This window comes from Oncorhynchus gorbuscha, unplaced genomic scaffold (genome assembly GCF_021184085.1).
Source record: "Oncorhynchus gorbuscha isolate QuinsamMale2020 ecotype Even-year unplaced genomic scaffold, OgorEven_v1.0 Un_scaffold_499, whole genome shotgun sequence".
NCBI classification, from domain to species: Eukaryota; Metazoa; Chordata; class Actinopteri; order Salmoniformes; family Salmonidae; genus Oncorhynchus; species Oncorhynchus gorbuscha.
In genome coordinates, this window is record NW_025745324.1 from 240425 (window position 1) to 260070 (window position 19646).

General features: G+C 45.5%; 1 protein-coding gene across 3 annotated transcripts; it reads right to left on the minus strand.

Annotated features, from left to right (window-relative positions):
- Positions 1-1464: 1464 nt before the first annotated feature.
- On the minus strand, positions 1465-8131 carry LOC124018379 (syntaxin-19-like). Of its 3 annotated transcripts, none has more exons than XM_046333666.1 (5): positions 7866-8131; positions 3638-3878; positions 3197-3433; positions 2794-3006; positions 1465-2600 (listed from the first exon to the last, which is right to left on the minus strand). In XM_046333666.1, exons 1-5 carry the CDS (start codon positions 7904-7906, stop codon positions 2367-2369), a joined length of 966 nt encoding a protein of 321 aa, XP_046189622.1. In that variant the 5' UTR covers positions 7907-8131; the 3' UTR covers positions 1465-2366. The 3 variants fall into 3 exon arrangements, with proteins under 3 accessions (XP_046189622.1, XP_046189621.1, XP_046189623.1); XM_046333665.1 differs by having other exon boundaries at positions 3638-3914; XM_046333667.1 differs by having other exon boundaries at positions 3638-4230.
- Between the last annotated feature and the right edge of the window lie 11515 nt (positions 8132-19646).

Consider the following 19646-nt stretch of genomic DNA (forward strand, 5'->3'; position numbering starts at 1 on the left):
TGCTTCGTGGGTGTCAGTTGTTGATGTGTGCAGAGGGTCCCTGGTTCGCGCCCGGGTATGGGCGAGTGGACGGTCTAAAGTTATACTGTTACATACATACACACAAAGTTTGAGTAAATACAAAAACTAGCACTTAAAATAAATAATTGCAATGATTAATGAAAGTAAAATTCAATCTGTTTCCACATTGTGAATACTTCTGTGCATTTACAGTTTTTTCCAACACAAAATCTTTTCATGTCACACGATTTTTGAAACCTCTCACTCAAAGTGCAAAACTACACACCAAATATCCAAACCCATAAGCTATTTCTCAGCCTTTGACTCAGTTGCCAATTGCATAAAACACTTTTTTCAAAACACTACACACAATTCTCTACCTAATGCGAACAATGGCAGAGAGCAAGAGGAGTAGGAGGGAGAGGAAGAGGAAGAGGAAGAAGAGGACGAGGGCAAAGAAGAGAAGGAAGGAGAGCCATCTCTGATGAGATTAGGGCAACACTTGTTGATCATGTGATCAACCACGGTTTGACCATGAGAGAGGCTGGACTGAGAGTTTAGACTGAGAGTCCAGCCCAACTTGAGTCGATTTACAGTGGCGTCCATAATTCAAACCTTCAGAAATGAGAACAGGTATGCAACTATCTAATGACTATTTTAGCATTACAGTAATATACTTTAAAATACGTATGACTGCATATAATTGCATAAACATTTGTAACTCTAAGCCATCCATTTACTGCACTGCATTGGATGAATGAGGTTGGTTATCATGCTGTACTACATTTCTTTTACATTGTTTACAGTTCCTATGCTGAACACATACTGTGTTTGAATTCTGTACAGAGTGGAAAGGCAAAGACATAATGGAGGACGAGGATGCTTGTTTACAGATGTACAAGAGACTGCAATTATAAATATGGTTTTGGCCAACAAAAGCAATTAGGATTCGAGAGATAAGAGAGCATATCTTGAATAATGACACCATATTTAACAACATCAATGCTGTAAGCCTGTCGACCATACAACGCATCCTCCAACGGCACCGAGTGACGATGAAACAACTTTACAAGGTGCCATTTGAGAGAAACTCTGACAGTCAAGAATATGCGACATGACTTTGAAGAGGTATGTATGCAACACTACTTCCTGTACTTCAGACATAACATATTTACTCATCTGTATATCCTTCAGGTTGGCTTCAACCTCACCAAAACCAGGCACCGCGGAAGAAATGTCCCTGGACAGCGTGGGCGTAATATAAATATGTGTACTGCCATCACTCAAAACGGGGTCCTCCTTCACAATATTATTATATTACAATGCCACACTGGGTCCGTACAACACCGGCCATATGCTCACTTTTCTGGATGCAATTTACACAATGCTTGTCCCTGATCCAGATCAGGAGCCTGCTAGATTTGTGGTTTTATGGGACAATATTAGTTTTCACCGGGCTGTTCTGGTCCAAAACTGGTTTGCCACCCATCCACAATTTGTAGTTTTGTACCTACCCCCATATTCACCTTTTCTAAATCCCATAGAGGAATTCTTCTCAGCCTGGCGCTGGAAAGTGTATGATCGCCAACCCTATGCCCGCATGTCGCTTCTCCAAGTGGGGACATAGAGGTTGGACTCTGTCCAAGGTTGGATACGTCATGCTAGGAGATACTTCCCTCGATGTTTGGCAAGAGAAAACGTATCTTGTGATGTGGACAAAGTATTGTGGCCAGACCCAGGCCGGAGAAGACATAAAGCGTAGCTTAGCACTGGTGACTCCCCCCTACCAATTCCTGGACTGCCTCCCCCTGGGACCCCACACACACAATAAGCCTATGAAAGACCAAAGAGCTTTAGATTTAGAACAACAGTGTTTACAAGGAAAATCCAAAAATGTAGTATTATGAAAGCAGTGTTTGCCATTTGATGCAAATGCTTCATTCTGACATGTGTTTATGGCATTTTGAATGCAGTGTTACATTTTCAAGGAGATGTGAGGCATTTTGCATTTTGTGTGTGCAGTTTTGGGAATTGTGTGTAGAGTTTTGAAAAAATGAGACAGTTTTGAAAACGTAAGCAGTCTTGCTGATTCTCAAAATGCATTATGTCTTGCGTTAAAGTTGTCCCTCATGAGTGGAGACACTGACTCCCACCCTGCTTCAACTGCACAGCCTCTTACACTCCTCTTGTTCCTGGATGATTTCTGACCACTGTAATGGGCTTAAATCTTCTCTGAACACTGTTCTGCCATGCCACCCTACAGACTTCCCTCCCATACCTGTAGACACTCCACACCAGAGCTCTTCCTTTCCCTATCTGAAGAACCTCCAGGGCTATCTCCAGTGTTCAGGGGACTTGTCCCTTCTCTATGTGCAGCACCTCCAGGGGCAGCAACAGCAGCACAGTCTCCTTAGAGGGTTCTTCTTCTTGTACCTGGTGGCCATTTTAAATTTCTCGTTAGTGACGGTGACGTAGTCCTGTGTCTTCTCTACGCTGGTCTGGATGTTGTCTATGTAGCCTCCTTGCTCCTCCACCAACATAAAGATATCCATGAACAGTTCTCTCAGCTCCTTCATGTTGCTCTCCAGATTCAGTAGCTCCTATAGCAGTTGCACGAAGGATAAAGACAAAACATTAGTCAAGGATTTGTCTGAACGGACAGTGAAACTGGTGTAAATTACATGAGACATTAGTGTTTTGTCGGTCACAGACATACATGGCCTACTGAGATTCTGAACTTTACCTTCAATGACATATTCTTGCATTTTCTTACACATCAAAACCTACGCTTACCTTGTGTCTCTGCTCGATCTCGGACAGCTGAGCGCGTGTGATGCGTTCGTCGTTGAGGAGGTTCTGGTTAAACACTTCCCACTTCCCGGTGGCAACCATTTCATCAACTCCCTCCTCGGTGACGTCACGACCAAACACCTCCAGCTGGCGGATGAGGAAGTTTTTACACTGCTCCTGTTTACTGAGGATGGAGTTGTTGTACAGACACATCACCTAGGAGTGGTAAAATATGAAAAAGTACTTTAGACCAGAAACAGACATTTCTTTTCACTGTTTGCTTAGCTAGCATATATTAAAATATTAAGACTAACAATATATATTTTTGCTGACGTTCATCAAGTGTTGTCAGAAAAACATCAGAAAACACCATTGAATAAAAGGTTATAATAACTCATGGAGTGACCTGTTGGAATTGTCTCAGTAGAGCTGCGTGTTGGGAGCGTTGGATGCGTGTAGTGGCTGTAGCCAGTCCCTGCATGTCTTCTAAACTCTGTGCCTTCTTGGAGAGGGCGTCCAGCCGTCTGTGGATGCTCTCTGCCTGCAGCTTGATGTCCGTCGTCACATCACTGTCCTTCTTCATCACACTGAAACGACGCATGGTTGCCACCAGGGTCCTTTGTTGCTGGCTGAACTTCTTCACCTGGGGAGAAGGAGAAGAGGATTCAGTCAAACTTTAAATTAATAACAAGAATTTATAGAGCATCCTTCCACCTCCCGAATTCACAACGTTATTCTCATGGACAATTGGACATACAGTTGCAGTCCAACCGAGGTGCATGCTTTGCGGGTCGACATGTCTATATAGTTACGGCCACTCATAGGAGGAATATGTGAGCTTACTAACCTCTGTTTCCAGCTCAGTGATGTCACCGCGAATATGCTGAGCCTCGGACAGGAAGTTGTGCAGGACTGGTTCTTGCTCGAACACCAAAGCCTGCTGCGTGGTGGCGACCTTAACCCCTAATGGGGCATCTGGGTTAGGATCTTCCTCAGGGAATGGGGTATCATCTGCCTCTCTGCTCACCTCCCGAAAACCCTGGGCCCTCTGACGCAGCTCCTCCAGGCGGTCCTTCATGGTCAGAGACCTCTCGGTGGAGATCAGGCAGAAGGATGACAAAAGCCTGTGATTTGAGGCCCCTTAGTGAATTTATCCCTTAGTGAAGTTATCCCTTAGTGAAGTTATCCCTTAGTGAAGTTATCTCTTAGTGAAGTTATCCCTTAGTGAAGTTATCCCTTAGTGAAGTTATCTCTTAGTGAAGTTATCCCTTAGTGAAGTTATCCCTTAGTGAAGTTATCCCTTAGTGAAGTTATCCCTTAGTGAAGTTATCCCTTAGTGAAGTTATCCCTTAGTGAAGTTATCCCTTAGTGAAGTTATCTCCAAAGGACAGAGCCTTTTGGTGGACCTCACTCAGGAGGACAGGGTCTGATGTTGTTTCACTGTAATAAGGAACATATGGTCTTGGTTGACAATGTATATGGTGTCTCCAACTATTGTTGGTATACCTAAAGTATACCTAAAGTATACCTAAAGAGTAAACACTGTTTTAAGCAAAGGTGTTTCAGTCAACATTTGAGTTTATTCATCATAATTACAATGAGGAACTCGAGGTCTTATGAGGTAAATATGTACAGTACCAGTCAAAAGCTTGGCCACACCTACTCATTAATGGGTTTTTATTTATTTTGACTATTTTGGCTCCAACCACCGTGTCTTTGTGAGACACAGTGTAGGTGAACGGATCATCTCTGCATGTGTAGTTCCCACCGTGAAGCATGGAGGAGGAGGTGTGATGGTGTGGGGGTGCTTTACTCTTGACACTATCTGTGATTCATTTATAATTCAAGGCACACTTAACCAGCATGGCTAACACAGAATTCTTCAGCGATACACCACCCCATCTGGTTTGTGCTTAGTGGGACTATCATTTGTTTATCAACAGGATAATGACCCAACACACTTCCAGACTGTATAAGGGCTATTTGACCAAGAAGGAGAGTGATGGAGTGCTGCATTAGATGACCTGGCTTGTGATGAGTTGGACCGCAGAGTGAAGGAAAAGCAGCTAACAAGTGCTCAGCATATGTGGGAACTCCTTCAAGACTGTTGGAAAAGCATTCCAGGTGAAGCTGGTTGAGAGAATGTCAAATGTGTGCAAAGCTGTCATCAAGGAAAAGGATGGCTACTTTGAAGTATCTAAAATATATATTTTGATTTCGTTAGCACTTTTTGAGTTACTACACAATTCCATATGTGTTATTTCATAGTTTTGATGTCTTCCCTATTATTCTACAATGTAGAAAATAGTAAAAATAAAGAAAAACCTTTGAATGAGTAGGTGTGTACAAACATTTGACTGATACTGTACTTTGGTATGTCCACTTTGAACTGGAAATGAGTCTCTCTTCACTTTGTTTCTTTATAGCACAACAAGACCTTCTATAATGAATCTGGCATCACAAGCTCTTCAATAATATATCCGTAGACAAGGTCAACATTCCTAAGAAATTCCCTAAGCACTTTGGTGCACTGAGCTACAAGTAGTGTTTGTGGCTGGGAATGGCAGGGAGAGATACATGAGCACAATGTTTATGTCCATCACCAGTGAATCTACTTCAGCGTTGCTTCCCATGAGAAGTTATCTTGTTTGTGTTTTTGCAGTGAGGCACTTCCCTTCACCAGGACCTCTGCCTGACATAATGATATGATAATTGCTCTCAGAGAAGTTAACTTCTAATAGACAACCACAAACACACAAACACACATGTACAAACACACACACCCACAGAGAGCTTGTCAATGTTGCCCTTAAGATTCGGTTAGTCTGACTGTAATCCACACTGTAGTATCTGTGGCGTTCAGCAGACAAATCTGGTTTAGCACGTAGCAAAACATAAGTATTACAACAGTTGCAAGGTTTCATCAGTTTATTCTGAAGTATATTCAGTATATATATACAGTATTTCCCCTGCAGTGTCTGGATCGTTTGGAGGACTTTTTAGGAAGTGAACAGAATGTGTATTTTGAATTAAATAGAGCGTTGTAAATGACAGACTATCCAATTACCAGATGGATTACAAACAGGAAAGCCCACAAATAACCTGTGTGTGTGTGCGTGTGCGTGTGCGTGTGCGTGTGCGTGTGCGTGTGCGTGTGTGTGTGTGTGTGTGTGCGTGTGTGTGTGCGTGTGTGTGTGTGTGTGTGTATTAGTGTTGCAGGGGTTGACTCATAACCCACAGTCCCAGTGGTTATATATTGTGTGGATGAAGGGCGGGTGGGTTGAACAAAATTAAAACAATACTTTAAAAAACCTTTCTTGTACAATTTATATCTATAGGCTACATTGAGGTTTTCCTTTCATTATTTTAAGTTATATGGCATTAGGCCCTAAAACGTAGGCTTATGCGCTAACTGTAGGCCAACACACGCCAAATAGCCTACATGCCAATCACCAAATGGTTTTGGGAACAGACAGAAAACATAACTTCGATCCACAGAGGCAAAAAGGACAATGTGGGAATTTAATACAATAAGAGAAAAAGCTGCGAAATGGAGTTGAAAATAAACAGAATGGTGGGACAGAAAGGCAATGTTTGGGAAATATTTGGTGAAGTAGTGAGAGAGGATGATAGCAGTGTGATGATTGTGAGGAGCTATGCAAAATCCACAGTCACATGAGTGGGGCTTCAAATAGACCTATGGTATGTCAAGGGAACTGTAGCCTACTGTTCAGATGTGTTGAATGGAAACTGAAATCTGGACACTGACTGTAGGTCTATAACCTCTCACATAGCCTTAATATTAACTCCTGCAGAATTAAGCATTTCTTGATTCACCAAATGTAGGCTAAATTTTGACTTGGGGAACAGGAGTTGAGAAATATGCTTTGTTTCTTTCAGCATCTTGAGAGAATGCACTGTGCAGTTAGATACCATTTGTGGAGGTGCTGTCTATACCAGCATCATAAAAGCTGATATTATTTCAACCACATAAAATATTCATTCAAGCTGAACTGAAATCTATCAGAAACATGTTGAGTCGTTTTCTCAGCTTTCTATGTCCTTACAACCGGTCAGACAGGTGCCATTTGGACATTCTGCACAGAAAACCTTTCACATGTATTATTTTTATATTAGCGGGTTCGGGACGGGTGCGGACCTCAGATGTTCACTTTATCACATATAGTCGGGCGGTTGCGGATGAGTTATTAGTAATTGCGGATGGGTGCGAGTGAACAAACAGCTGACCTGGGCACCACTATGTGTGTGTGTGTGTGTGTGTGTGTGTGTGTGTGTGTGTGTGTGTGTGTGTGTGTGTGTGTGTGTGTGTGTGTGTGTGTGTGTGTGTGTGTGTGTGTGTGTGTGTGTGTGTGTGTGTGTGTGTGTGTGTGTGTGTGTGTGTGTGTGTGTGTGTGTGTGTGTGTGTGTGTGTGTGCAGTATTGAAGTGTGGGACCTCCTGCATGTTCTAACACTACAGACCTCTGACCTTCTCTAGGCTGGAGATCATATTGAAACCAAACCATAGAATTAGAAATACTAGAACACATTCCCATCCATGTCAACTTTCATGGTTGATGGACCACAGTCATTGAGTTTACCTCCCATGAACTAAGCCGGGGCTTTGTCCGTTCTGGTCATTGTAACCTTATGATTCAGACATTACTCAACCGATTCTAGAGCAATGCGAGATTTAGCCTGAAACCACACTCCGTCCAGCTTGTCTGTGTCTGAATGTTTTGACGGTTTCTTCTGTTCTCTGACTGCTTTCCAACTTTCCATCTGTTCACCTGTCACAGAGTTTATGAGAGAACTGCCTGTTGACATTTGTCACCATAATGCAAGTGTTCTGCTGGGGTGGAAGAGAACAAATGCTTTCCTCTTTTACACATATTATTATTGTAAAGGCAACTCTGACCTTTTTTATTTATTATTCAATCCATTTTTGGTCTGAAGAACGTTGAATTTCATATGAGAAAACAATAACATACACCTAAGAAAACATATTCTAACACGTATCCTGAGTCAAGTATCAACAAGTATCCTGAGTCAGGCAGGTGTGAGTTCTGCTATTTACCTTGTTGTAGTAAGTAATCCGTGAGGCTTAGAGCATGCCATTTATGTTTGACCAGGAATGTAAACTGTCAATTTAGCCAAGCAATGGAGAATGGATTATTCGTACTTCACAAAAAGCATTCATGAAGTTATCCAAATGTATATCCCATCCTTCTGAACGGTATCCTCAGGGAATCTATTGAGCCCTCCACTCCAAATACTTATTAGCTGTAGGTCACGTGTATGTGTGTGTTCTGTTAGTTTTCCTATATGTTAACAGTTAGTCAGTAAACTGCTATAACAGAGAAACAACACTTCCCAGGAAATGTGGTTCCGCCAGTCTGGCCACACCCCTTCTCTCTCAGGGAGAACTCTCTGTGGCCAGTGGGAGAAGGGAGAACAGATGTGGACTATTCTGTCCCAGGGGCTGCTCAAACAGCGTCATAGAACAAATAGAGCTGTGTTGTGTAGAACAGCAATGATGTAGAAGAGTTGTTTTAGCTCTATACATTACATTATGTATGGAGCCTATGGTGCAGCCTGCTAGCTAAATCACTGGTCTGGCCCTATTGTGTTTCTCAGGCTCCAGTGGCTCTACTGAGCATGGCTGACATTTTTGACCAAACGAAGGCCTACTGTATGTGTTTCATAAAAGCACAGGGTGGAGAACTAAATGTCAACCAACAGTAAGACGAAATACAACTGAGTTATAGTAACCAGCAGATAAAAAACAGGTGTATGATTCATTCCTAATGTGTAGGTGTTATGACAACAAAATAAACAGTTTTGGGTTGTGACAGGTGTGTCTGTCCCGTCTCTCTGTCCTAGGCTCGCCAATGAGCCAAACCTGTCCATGGCTCTGAGGTGGAGCTGATACACCATCTCTCTGTCCTAGGCTTGCCAATGAGCCAAACCTGTCCATGGCTCTGAGGTGGAGCTGATACACCATCTCTCTGTCCTAGGCTCGCCAATGAGCCAAACCTGTCCATGGCTCTGAGGTGGAGCTGATACACCATCTCTCTGTCCTAGGCTCGCCAATGAGCCAAACCTGTCCATGGCTCTGAGGTGGAGCTGATACACCGTCTCTCTGTCCTAGGCTCGCCAATGAGCCAAACCTGTCCATGGCTCTGAGGTGGAGCTGATACACCGTCTCTCTGTCCTAGGCTCGCCAATGAGCCGAACCTGTCCATGGCTCTGAGGTGGAGCTGATACACCATCTCTCTGTCCTAGGCTCGCCAATGAGCCAAACCTGTCCATGGCTCTGGGGTGGAGCTGATACACCATCTCTCTGTCCTAGGCTCGCCAATGAGCCAAACCTGTCCATGGCTCTGAGGTGGAGCTGATACACCATCTCTCTGTCCTAGGCTCGCCAATGAGCCAAACCTGTCCATGGCTCTGAGGTGGAGCTGATACACCATCTCTCTGTCCTAGGCTCGCCAATGAGCCAAACCTGTCCATGGCTCTGAGGTGGAGCTGATACACCATCTCTCTGTCCTAGGCATCTCTCTGTCCCAATGAGCCAAACCTGTCCATGGCTCTGAGGTGGAGCTGATACACCATCTCTCTGTCCTAGGCTCGCCAATGAGCCAAACCTGTCCATGGCTTTGAGGTGGAGCTGATACACCATCTCTCTGTCCTAGGCTCGCCAATGAGCCAAACCTGTCCATGGCTCTGAGGTGGAGCTGATACACCATCTCTCTGTCCTAGGCTCGCCAATGAGCCAAACCTGTCCATGGCTCTGAGGTGGAGCTGATACACTATCTCTCTGTCCTAGGCTCGCCAATGAGCCAAACCTGTCCATGGCTTTGAGGTGGAGCTGATACACCATCTCTCTGTCCTAGGCTCGCCAATGAGCCAAACCTGTCCATGGCTTTGAGGTGGAGCTGATACACCATCTCTCTGTCCTAGGCTTGCCAATGAGCCAAACCTGTCCATGGCTTTGAGGTGGAGCTGATACACCATCTCTCTGTCCTAGGCTCGCCAATGAGCCAAACCTGTCCATGGCTTTGAGGTGGAGCTGATACACCGTCTCTCTCTGGAGACACCGGTCAACAGACACCAATGTAGCTTCTTCATAGTAAGTGTCTCATAACATAGCATATCTTGCTTATGCCTAAAGACATGGGGTGTAATCGTTAATCCAAATAAGAGTTTCTATTGGACAAATTCATGTACACTCTTGGTAAAAAGGGTTCCAAAAGGGTTCTTCGACTGTTCCCATAGGATAAACCTTTTTGGTTACAGGTGGAAGTCTTTTGGATTCCATGTAGAACCCTCTGTGGAAATAATTCTACATGGAGCCCAAAAGACTACCTAGAACCAAAAAGGGTTCTTCAAAAGGTTATCATATGCAGACAAATAACTATTTTAGGTTAAAGATAGCACCTTATTTACTAAGACTGTAGGTCCCTCACTGCTTCGTTCTGTTTGTTTCCGTTTAAGAAACGTTTTGCAACAGAATTGGCGTAATGAATATGCTACTGTGAAGAATTTGTGTCCCTGGAACATGCCCTTGTGTTGTTCTTGTAGAAGTTGTGCTCGGCTGTACTTGGCTCAGGGAAGACATTGAATAGGTCCATCAGAAAGGGAGTAGAATGGCTACTGGACTACATCTCCAATGATGTTAAGGCTCTTAATGAGCGTGTGCAGACGGATACAGCACATAAGAGATAGAAGAGATAGAAGAGATAGAAGAGATAGCACACCTTGAGAAAGAGGTAAGAGGGGAGGAGAGAGGAGAGAGAGAGAGAGAGAGAGAGAGAGAGAGAGAGAGAGAGAGAGAGAGAGAGAGAAAGAAAGAAAAGGAGGGAGAAAGACAAAGTTGAGGAGCAAAAAGAGGTTCATGGAACACACATAATGCTCTCAAATGAATGGATGTGCAATTCTATATGCTTGGTTTGTTCACAAGCACCATCATGGTCACTGCTGGTGTTCTACACAGTGAGATAAGCTGCTGCGTGCTCTCAGAATGTCTGATCTGATACCACTCACTGTGGAGAATGTCAACAACAGACTGAGTCAAAGTCATATCAATAGTATCTGTTTTGAGGGCCTTGAAAATGGTCTCTTTAAGAACGTTGTCTTGTAGAGAATGTGGTCTCTTTAGCCCTGTGTGGGAGTCAAAATACCCAGAGAAAATATTTTGTGTTTAGTTCTGCAGGGGTGAAGCGTGGAGGGAGGAGGAGGAGAGAGGGGAGGGAGAGAACTTACAGACAGCTTATTTGAGGAAATCAGAGAGCTCAATAGTGAAGTGAGAGAGCTGGTCCGGTGAAATGAGCCAATGAAGAGGGTAATGCTAATGTATCCACTGCAGAGAACAGACTCCCACTCCGGCCCTGCTCAGAAACAACACTTCCTTTCTGGAAATACTTGATTGGTGTAAACAACATGGTACTTATTTGGTTCCCTTTGTACTTGAATAGGCTTGCTTACGTCTATTAAAATCCATCCAGGTCTCAACAAGTGCACAAGGGTATAGGGGCTAGCAGTTGTTTTTGGACACAGTCCAACACTGCCTAACAGCACATAATTGACTACCCTCTCCTGAACCCAGGACCAAAGGCATAAAGGCCAAAGACACGTCAACTCCACCAAGATTCTCCCAACTCTTACACAAACAAACATCGTAACCCTGGGAATACTCGCATCAATCCATTATAGAGAGTCTATTTGTCAGGCTGGGGAGATTTTCCCCTGTCTGGTATTTAAGTCAGAGTTATGGTGTGTTCACTGTCTGTGTAATTCCAATATTTTGCATGTCTGTGTTCAAGTAGGAGGAGAGACTGAAGGAGAAGGAGAAGGAGAGGAAAGAAGTGAAACAGGAAGAGATCATATCAGAAAAGAGATCTAGAGAATTTATCTGAAGAGGAATGTCATTCAACCCACTGTCAACAGAATACCTCCTCTCAAGGAGAGCCCATCACGGCCTAGACCCAGAGCCAACACCACGGCCTAGACCCAGAGCCAACCCCACGGCATAGACCCAGAGCCAACCCCACGGCATAGACCCAGAGCCAACCCCACGGCATAGACCCAGAGCCAACCCCACGGCATAGACCCAGAGCCAACCCCACGGCCTAGACCCAGAGCCAACCCCACGGCATAGACCCAGAGCCAACCCCACGGCATAGACCCAGAGCCAACCCCACGGCCTAGACCCAGAGCCAACCCCACGGCCTAGACCCAGAGCCAGAGCCAGACCCAGAGCCAACGGCATAGACCCAGATCCAACCCCACGGCCTAGACCCAGAGCCAACCCCACGGCCTAGACCCAGAGCCAACCCCACGTTCTAGACCCAGAGCCAACCCCACGGCCTAGACCCAGAGCCAACCCCACGGCCTAGACCCAGAGCCAACCCCACGGCATAGACCCAGAGCCAACCCCACGGCCTAGACCCAGAGCCAACCCCACGGCCTAGACCCAGAGCCAACCCCATGGCCTAGACCCAGAGCCAACCCCACGGCCTAGACCCAGAGCCAACCCCACGGCCTAGACCCAGAGCCAACCCCACCGCCTAGACCCAGAGTCAACCCGACGGCCTAGACCCAGAGCCAACCCCACGGCATAGACCCAGAGCCAACCCCACGGCCTAGACCCAGAGCCAACCCCACGGCCTAGACCCAGAGCCAACCCCACGGCCTAGACCCAGAGCCAACCCCATGGCATAGACCCAGAGCCAACCCCACGGCATAGACCCAGAGCCAACCCCACGGCCTAGACCCAGAGCAACCCCACGGCCTAGACCCAGAGCCAACCCCATGGCCTAGACCCAGAGCCAACCCCACGGCATAGACCCAGAGCCAACCCCACGGCCTAGACCCAGAGCCAACCCCACGGCCTAGACCCAGAGCCAACCCCACGGCCTAGACCCAGAGCCAACCCCACGGCCTAGACCCAGAGCCAACCCCACGGCCTAGACCCAGAGCCAACCCCACGGCCTAGACCCAGAGCCAACCTGACGGCCTAGACCCAGAGCCAACCCCACGGCATAGACCCAGAGCCAACCCCACCGCCTAGACCCAGAGCCAACCCCACCGCCTAGACCCAGAGCCAACCCCACGGCCTAGACCCAGAGCCAACTCCACGGCATAGACCCAGAGCCAACCCCACGGCATAGACCCAGAGCCAACCCCACGGCCTAGACCCAGAGCCAACCCCACGGCCTAGACCCAGAGCCAACCCCACGGCCTAGACCCAGAGCCAACCCCACGGCATAGACCCAGAGCCAACCCCACGGCCTAGACCCAGAGCCAACCCCACGGCCTAGACCCAGAGCCAACCCCACGGCCTAGACCTAGAGCCAACCCCACGGCATAGACCCAGAGCCAACCCCACGGCCTAGACCCAGAGCCAACCCCACGGCCTAGACCCAGAGCCAACCCCACGGCCTAGACCCAGAGCCAACCCCACGGCCTAGACCCAGAGCCAACCCCACAGCCTAGACCCAGAGCCAACCCCAACTCTCTCCACTTCAACCGCCTGCCCAGGCCCAAACACTGCCCCCTATTAACCCCAAACTCAAGCTCAGATAAGTGGGACTCCCCTCTTCCACTGGGAGGAGAGCAGATAAAGTACACTAAACACTGTTTATACACACACAGCATGGATGAGGAAGTGAGCTCCCAGTACTGTCTAATCAACTGGTGGAAAATGAAAATGATAAACATATTTAGGAAATGGCATCAACTGCAGATTTTTATCAAACAAAATAAGGAAGTACCGGAAGTGAACGTGTACCATGTCCGTTTCTCCAGAGAAGGGAGTCATCTGTAAAACAGTGTCCCAGACTGTCAGGCCTATGTAGTGAATTCTATGCTGGACCCAGTCACCTCAGTCACCCCAGTTTCCTTCCAGTCTAAACCAACATCAGGATAGACCAGCCAGCTCACTCACTGCAGGTCCAAACTGGCGATAATGACTCTCCGTCATTTTATTGTTGTGTTTCGTAGATTGTTATAAGCTAAATTGCCTGTGCTAGAGCACTGTTAACCAGAGCACTTGGTTTTCAGTAAACCTGGAGCACATCGCCCTCTAGTGACAGATTCAGGAGGTTATTCTTAATGACTAGTTCACCTGAATGTCATAGACACAGCTTGTGGCCGTAATGCCCCTGAGGTACCATTGGCATCTACTGCCTATGGACTACATCAGCGAGTTCTCCCTTTAAGGCTCCTGCAGAGAAGTATTGCTGAATCTCTTCACTGTAACTGTAGAGGCAAAGTTATTTCCTGCTCTAATGAGATAGTTCAGATCAGAGGTGCAAAGCTGCAATCATCAGAGGCTGCAGTCTTGCCGGTTAGCGGTTCTCACTGGCACTTTGCTGAACAGTTAAAGGGACATTTTTTTTTTAAAGTTACATTTCATGTTCATCATCTCCAGCACCACTCCAACATCGACATATGTGGTAATATAAAAGATAGAGGAAAATAAGTGTTTCCAATGACATCATCAACCAATTAGTAGGCAATTAGTAGTCAATGCCTACTTATAATTGGTTAAAATCACACTAATTTGCAAATAAATTCATTAAAAATCCTACAATGAGATTTTCTGGATTCTTTTTCTCATTTTGTCTGTCATAGTTGAAGTGTACCTATGATGAAAATTACAGGCCTCTCTCATCTTTTTAAGTGGGAGAACTTGCACAATTGGTGGCTGACTAAAAACTTTTCTGGCCCCACTGTATGTAAGGTGCATCAGTCGAGCAGTGAATTTCAAATAGAGATTCAACCACAAAGACCAGGGAGGTTTTCCAAAGCCCCTCAAAGAAGAGCATCTCTGGTAGATGGGTAAAAAACACAAAGCAGACATTGAATATACCTTTGAGCAGGGTGAAGTTATTCATTACACTTTGGATGATGTATCAATACACCCAGTCACTACAAAGTGGCAGGTGTCCTTCCTAACTTAGTTGGCCGGAGAGGCCATGAGGCCAATGGTGACTTTAAAAGAGTTACAGAGTTTAATGGCTGTGATGAGAGAAAACTGAGGACGGATCAACAACATTGAAGTTACTCCACAATACTAACCTATTTGAGTGAAAAGACATGCGTCCTGTTTGCAACAAGGCACTGAAGTGATACTGCAAAGAATGTGGCAAAGCAATTAATTTATTGTCCTGAATCCAATACAACAGATGAATGAGTACCACTTTTCATATCTTCAAGCATAGTGGTGGCGTCATCATGTTATGGGTATGCTTGTAATCAGAAGAAACAGACAAAGTCCTAGAAGAAAACCTGGTTCATTCTGCTTTCCACCAGACACTGGGAAGTGAATTCACCTTTCAGCAGGACAATAACCTAAAACACAAGGCCAAATCTACACAGGACTTGCTTACCAAGAAGACAGTGAATGTTGCGAGTGGCCGAGTTACAGTTTTGAATTAAATGTACTTAAAAATCTATGGCAAGACCTGAAAATGGTTGTCTAGCAATGATCAACAAACAATTTGACAGAGCTTGAAAAATTTTGAAAAGAGTAATGGGCAAATGTTGCACAACCCAGAAGTGGAAAGCTCTTAGAGACTAACCTGGAAAGACTCATATTGTGTGAGGTAAAGTAAACCCTCTGGCTGGGTGATTTGTGTTCACCTGAGGAGAGAAAGGTGAGAGCAAACACATTTACAGAGTAAACACACACACACACACACACACACACACACACACACACACACACACACACACACACACACACACACACACACACACACACACACACACACACACACACACACACACACACACACACACACACACACACACACACACACACACACACACACACACACACACACACACACATTAAACACACAAAATGCAGCCCCTGCTCCATATGTGTTTGCTCTCCGCAATTTAAAGGGAATGAATAAACAAACAACTGAAAAGGTACATTTCTGTAAACAAACAGGTCTACTTTCTGTTATGCTAATGTAAACACACACCGTACCACTAGGAATACAAACACAGAGAGTCAGAACCTTCTGAATGTTGCCCACAGTGGTCACTATCCATGTGTGTGTACGTGCGTGTGTGTGCGTGTTCATGTACCTTCGCATATCCCTATAAAACACTAATTTACAAGCCTTTGCGTGCAGCACATGAAATCTCCATCCAGCCACATCCACACATAAACATTACAGCCTCACCACACTACATCACTGAATCAGCTATTAAAAGTGAGAGATGTGACATTGCCTCTGTAAGTGGGTTTCCAGGGCCAGGCTGCAGTAATTGTCATTGTGGAAGTAAGTGCCATTGTCCCTCAGATCTATATTATGGGAATGACTCTGGCTGTGACAGGCGCTGGGGATGGGATAGGGGGAGGGCTGTGTGTGTGTGACAGGCGGGTGTGGCTGTAGTGTGTGATGCCCGGCAGTCCTTCATCCCCCTGGTCTAAACGGTGCTGTCAGGCCCCTAATCGAGATGGAGGAGAAGACTGGTTGGATGGAAGAGCTGACTGCAGGCTGCAGATGAAAAGCACAGATCGACTCCTGTGCCCTTGTCCTGTTCCTGTTCTTCCAGTAGCAGTCGTATGGATTCCCCTAGCAGACAGGCAGGCACATTGTTCCAAACACTCAGAAATACTTATAGGCTGTAAAGGGGATGATGTGTCACTGCTAGGAATACAACATCTGTTGGTGATCAATTTTTGCAGGTTTTATTTTTGGGGGATCACAAAAAGTTTTGTGCATCTGAGATTGCATCATGTGTGTCTAACATTTTATTGAGCAGGTTTTCCAAGATATTTCGGGGGTTTGTTCTGTCTGTTTTTCTCTTGAATGTGTTGTAAAGTCCAGCAGAATGTTATGATGATTTCATTATTCATTGTGTTGTGCTTAGCCTGCAGATGGGGCTGCTGGACTGTGAAACTCTTCTTTGTTGTGGCCCGGTGAGGTGTCTTGTGTGAACTGGAGACAAGCATCGTCCTTTGTATATCTTTAACTGCTGAGCATGCAGGGACTTTTCTTTACATGTGATTATTGTGACTTTGTCATTGTAATTGTTTGTAAGCTTGTGTAGTCTAAAATTAATTTATGAACATATGCTATCCATTTGTTGTTTGTATGCTGTTCTTTGTATGCCATTTTAATATTTGATAATTAACCAATGATATTAGGCCACTCTTGGCCATGATTACAGACACCTGTGTCTTTTGACACTATATAAACGAGTCATTCCACAGTGTTTGTGATTATACCCTGATGAAGACAGCTTGGCTTTCGAAAATGTTGGTAATTACATTTCTGCATCTGAGCTCCTAGAGTGTGCGGCTCTCTTTTATTTTCAAGTTTTCTACTCTGCTAGCCAGCACCTCGCCTAAATAGCTGTTCGTTTATTTTTCATCTAGACTTTTCTGTACTTAACAGATCAATGCCCTCTTCTATTATTACTGAAGAATAGCAGTCTGAAGTAACATTCTCTTCAATTGGGTTTTCTCTGAGCTCGAGTGTGATGAGAAATCACAACACTTTATTTCCCATAGCAGATTTAATACACGTCACTTCCCTACAATCACCTGTTCCAGAACCCCAAGGAAGAGTAGCCACTGCTTTAGCAATAACTAATAGGGATCTGAATGAAATGCTAAATACTTCATGTCACAAGACTATTTCTTTTCCTATTCCTATAACTGACTGAGTTTATATGTCAAGTATACTGTATAGAGCTTCTGTAGAGGTATTTTCTGTCCGTTTTCACCATTGGAAACAGTTGATTGTAACTGAGGCTGCCCTATTTCCCACAGCAGTTATATAATCCAGTGTTTTGACCTATATTATTTTGTAGTCTGGGTGTATGGAGGCTGATATATTTCCTATAGATTATGTAATGTTACAGGTATTCATGTAATGGCTTATGCTAAAAGACAGGTTAATGCTGCCTTCCCTGAGATTATTCTCAGCCCAGTCGCTACCTGCCAGCATCATCATCCTTATACAGAGAGCCTGCCAAATACGTGCCAGAGAGAGAGATAGACACAGAGAGAGATGGAGAGAGGTATCAGCCTGAAGATGGAAGTGTTTCTGTCTCTCAGAGTTTGTCTTGGATGATGCCCTTCATTCCCCTCCCAAGGTCTCTCCTCGCCCCCTCCTCTTCTCCTCCTCTTCTCTTTTCCTCAACTCCTCTCTCCCCCTCTTCTCCTTCCCTACTCTCTCCCCTCCTCCTCTTTTCCTCCCCTCCTCCCCCCTCTTTTCCTCAACTCCTCTCTCCCCCTTTTCTCCTCCCCTACTCTCTCCCCTCCTCCTCTTTCCCGTCCTCCTCTTCTCCTCCTCTTCTCTTTTCCTCAACTCCTCCCTCCCCCTCTTCTCCTCCCCTACTCTCTCCCCTCCTCCTCTTCTCCTCTCCTCCTCCCCCCTTTTCCTCCCCTCCTCTTTCCCGTCCTCCTCTTTTCCTCTCCTCATACCCAGTCTTTCTCTCCTTTCCTCACTCCCCTCCTCTTATACTCCTCCCCCTCTTTCCCTCCCCTCCTCTCTCCCCCTATTTTCCTCCCCTCTCTTCTCATCCTCTTTTCCTCCCCTCCTCTCTTCCCCATCCCCTCTCCCCCTATTTTCCTCCCCTCCTCTCTTCTCATCCTATTTTCCTCCCCTCCTCTCTTCTCATCCTCTTTTCCTCCCCTCCTCTCTTCCCCATCCCCTCTCCCCCCTATTTTCCTCCCCTCCGCTCCTCTACATCATAAATGGCTGAATATGGAGACGTGTTTCCAGTCCAATTCACGCAGCTGTGAGCGGCGGCCTTTCAGATCTCCTCGCACCTCGGGAGGCAGTTAGTTGGAAAGTGTTTTTCTCTCTCCGTATCTCTGCACCTCTGTACCTCTGCCTCAGATCTGTCCATGCATCATTCAGGCTCCAGCACAAGGCCAGGCAGTGACATGACCATTTAGTGCCAGGGAAGAGACCACACATTAATAAATGTCTCCTTCTAAAGATAATATATATCTGTCCTGACAATTTATCCCCTAATGATCCAATGTCCTGGGAACTACTTTCTCCCTGCACCAAGGGAACTGGTGAGCAACCTCCAAAAAATATGAAATGGAGATTTTGTATTTGTGTTTCTGTACAATTTTCTACATTGTTTGACAATGCATTTCCAAGTAGTGGCCTTGTGCAGTGGGACAGTGGGATGTGTACGGACACAAATGACTGTGTTATTTACTTCTCTTCTGTAGGAGTCAGTTTGGTTGAGTTTCTGTGCTGTATGACCTCTGTGTTAGGGGGAGTTCTGTTCAGCTTGTTTCATCGCCATTGCTACAGCTCTCTGATGAACAGTTTCTGCCTCACTGAGTCTGTGTACACAATAAGAGAACACTGTCTCCATCTGACTGCTATGGCAAAACAACTTAAATCCTAATAAATCTGCTCTTCATTCTGACACACACACACACATATCCTTGGCATATACTTAAGTGGGTGTATAGTAAAATGGGCGTTGGCATTGAGGAGCAAGAAGAACAATGTCAGACAGTTAAGTGGAGCATCTCTCTCTGTGAAGTCACACAGCGCCATCTCTGACATGTAAAGAGTCACTGTGATTGGACCACTCTGTCCTACTCTCTACTACTTATCCAAACAGGAGAGGGAGAGAGAGAGCGAGACAGAGTCAATAGCAGTTTTACAAAATACTGGGCCCATCACTTTCTTTCTCTCTCTCTCTCTCTTCATTAACTCATTTAAATAACACAGACCTTTAAAGTATTATAAACTGTCTCATCCTCTCTCTGGCTGTCTCTCTAACTCGCCCCCCCCCCCCCCTCTCTTTCTCACTCTCTCTGGCCCTAATAGATCATTCTGTACTGTACAGAGAG

What these genes read in the sequence shown, in the direction of transcription:
- LOC124018379 (XM_046333665.1), bottom strand. Translation starts at nt 7,906, where the DNA reads ATGGCATGCTCTAAGCCTCACGGATTACTTACTACAACAAG. An exon ending in TCACTGAGCTGGAAACAGAG is followed by an intron (nt 3,434 to 3,637) that starts GTTAGTAAGCTC and finishes CCTTCTCCCCAG; the next exon opens with GTGAAGAAGTTCAGCCAGCA. An exon ending in AGATCGAGCAGAGACACAAG is followed by an intron (nt 2,601 to 2,793) that starts GTAAGCGTAGGT and finishes CAACTGCTATAG; the next exon opens with GAGCTACTGAATCTGGAGAG.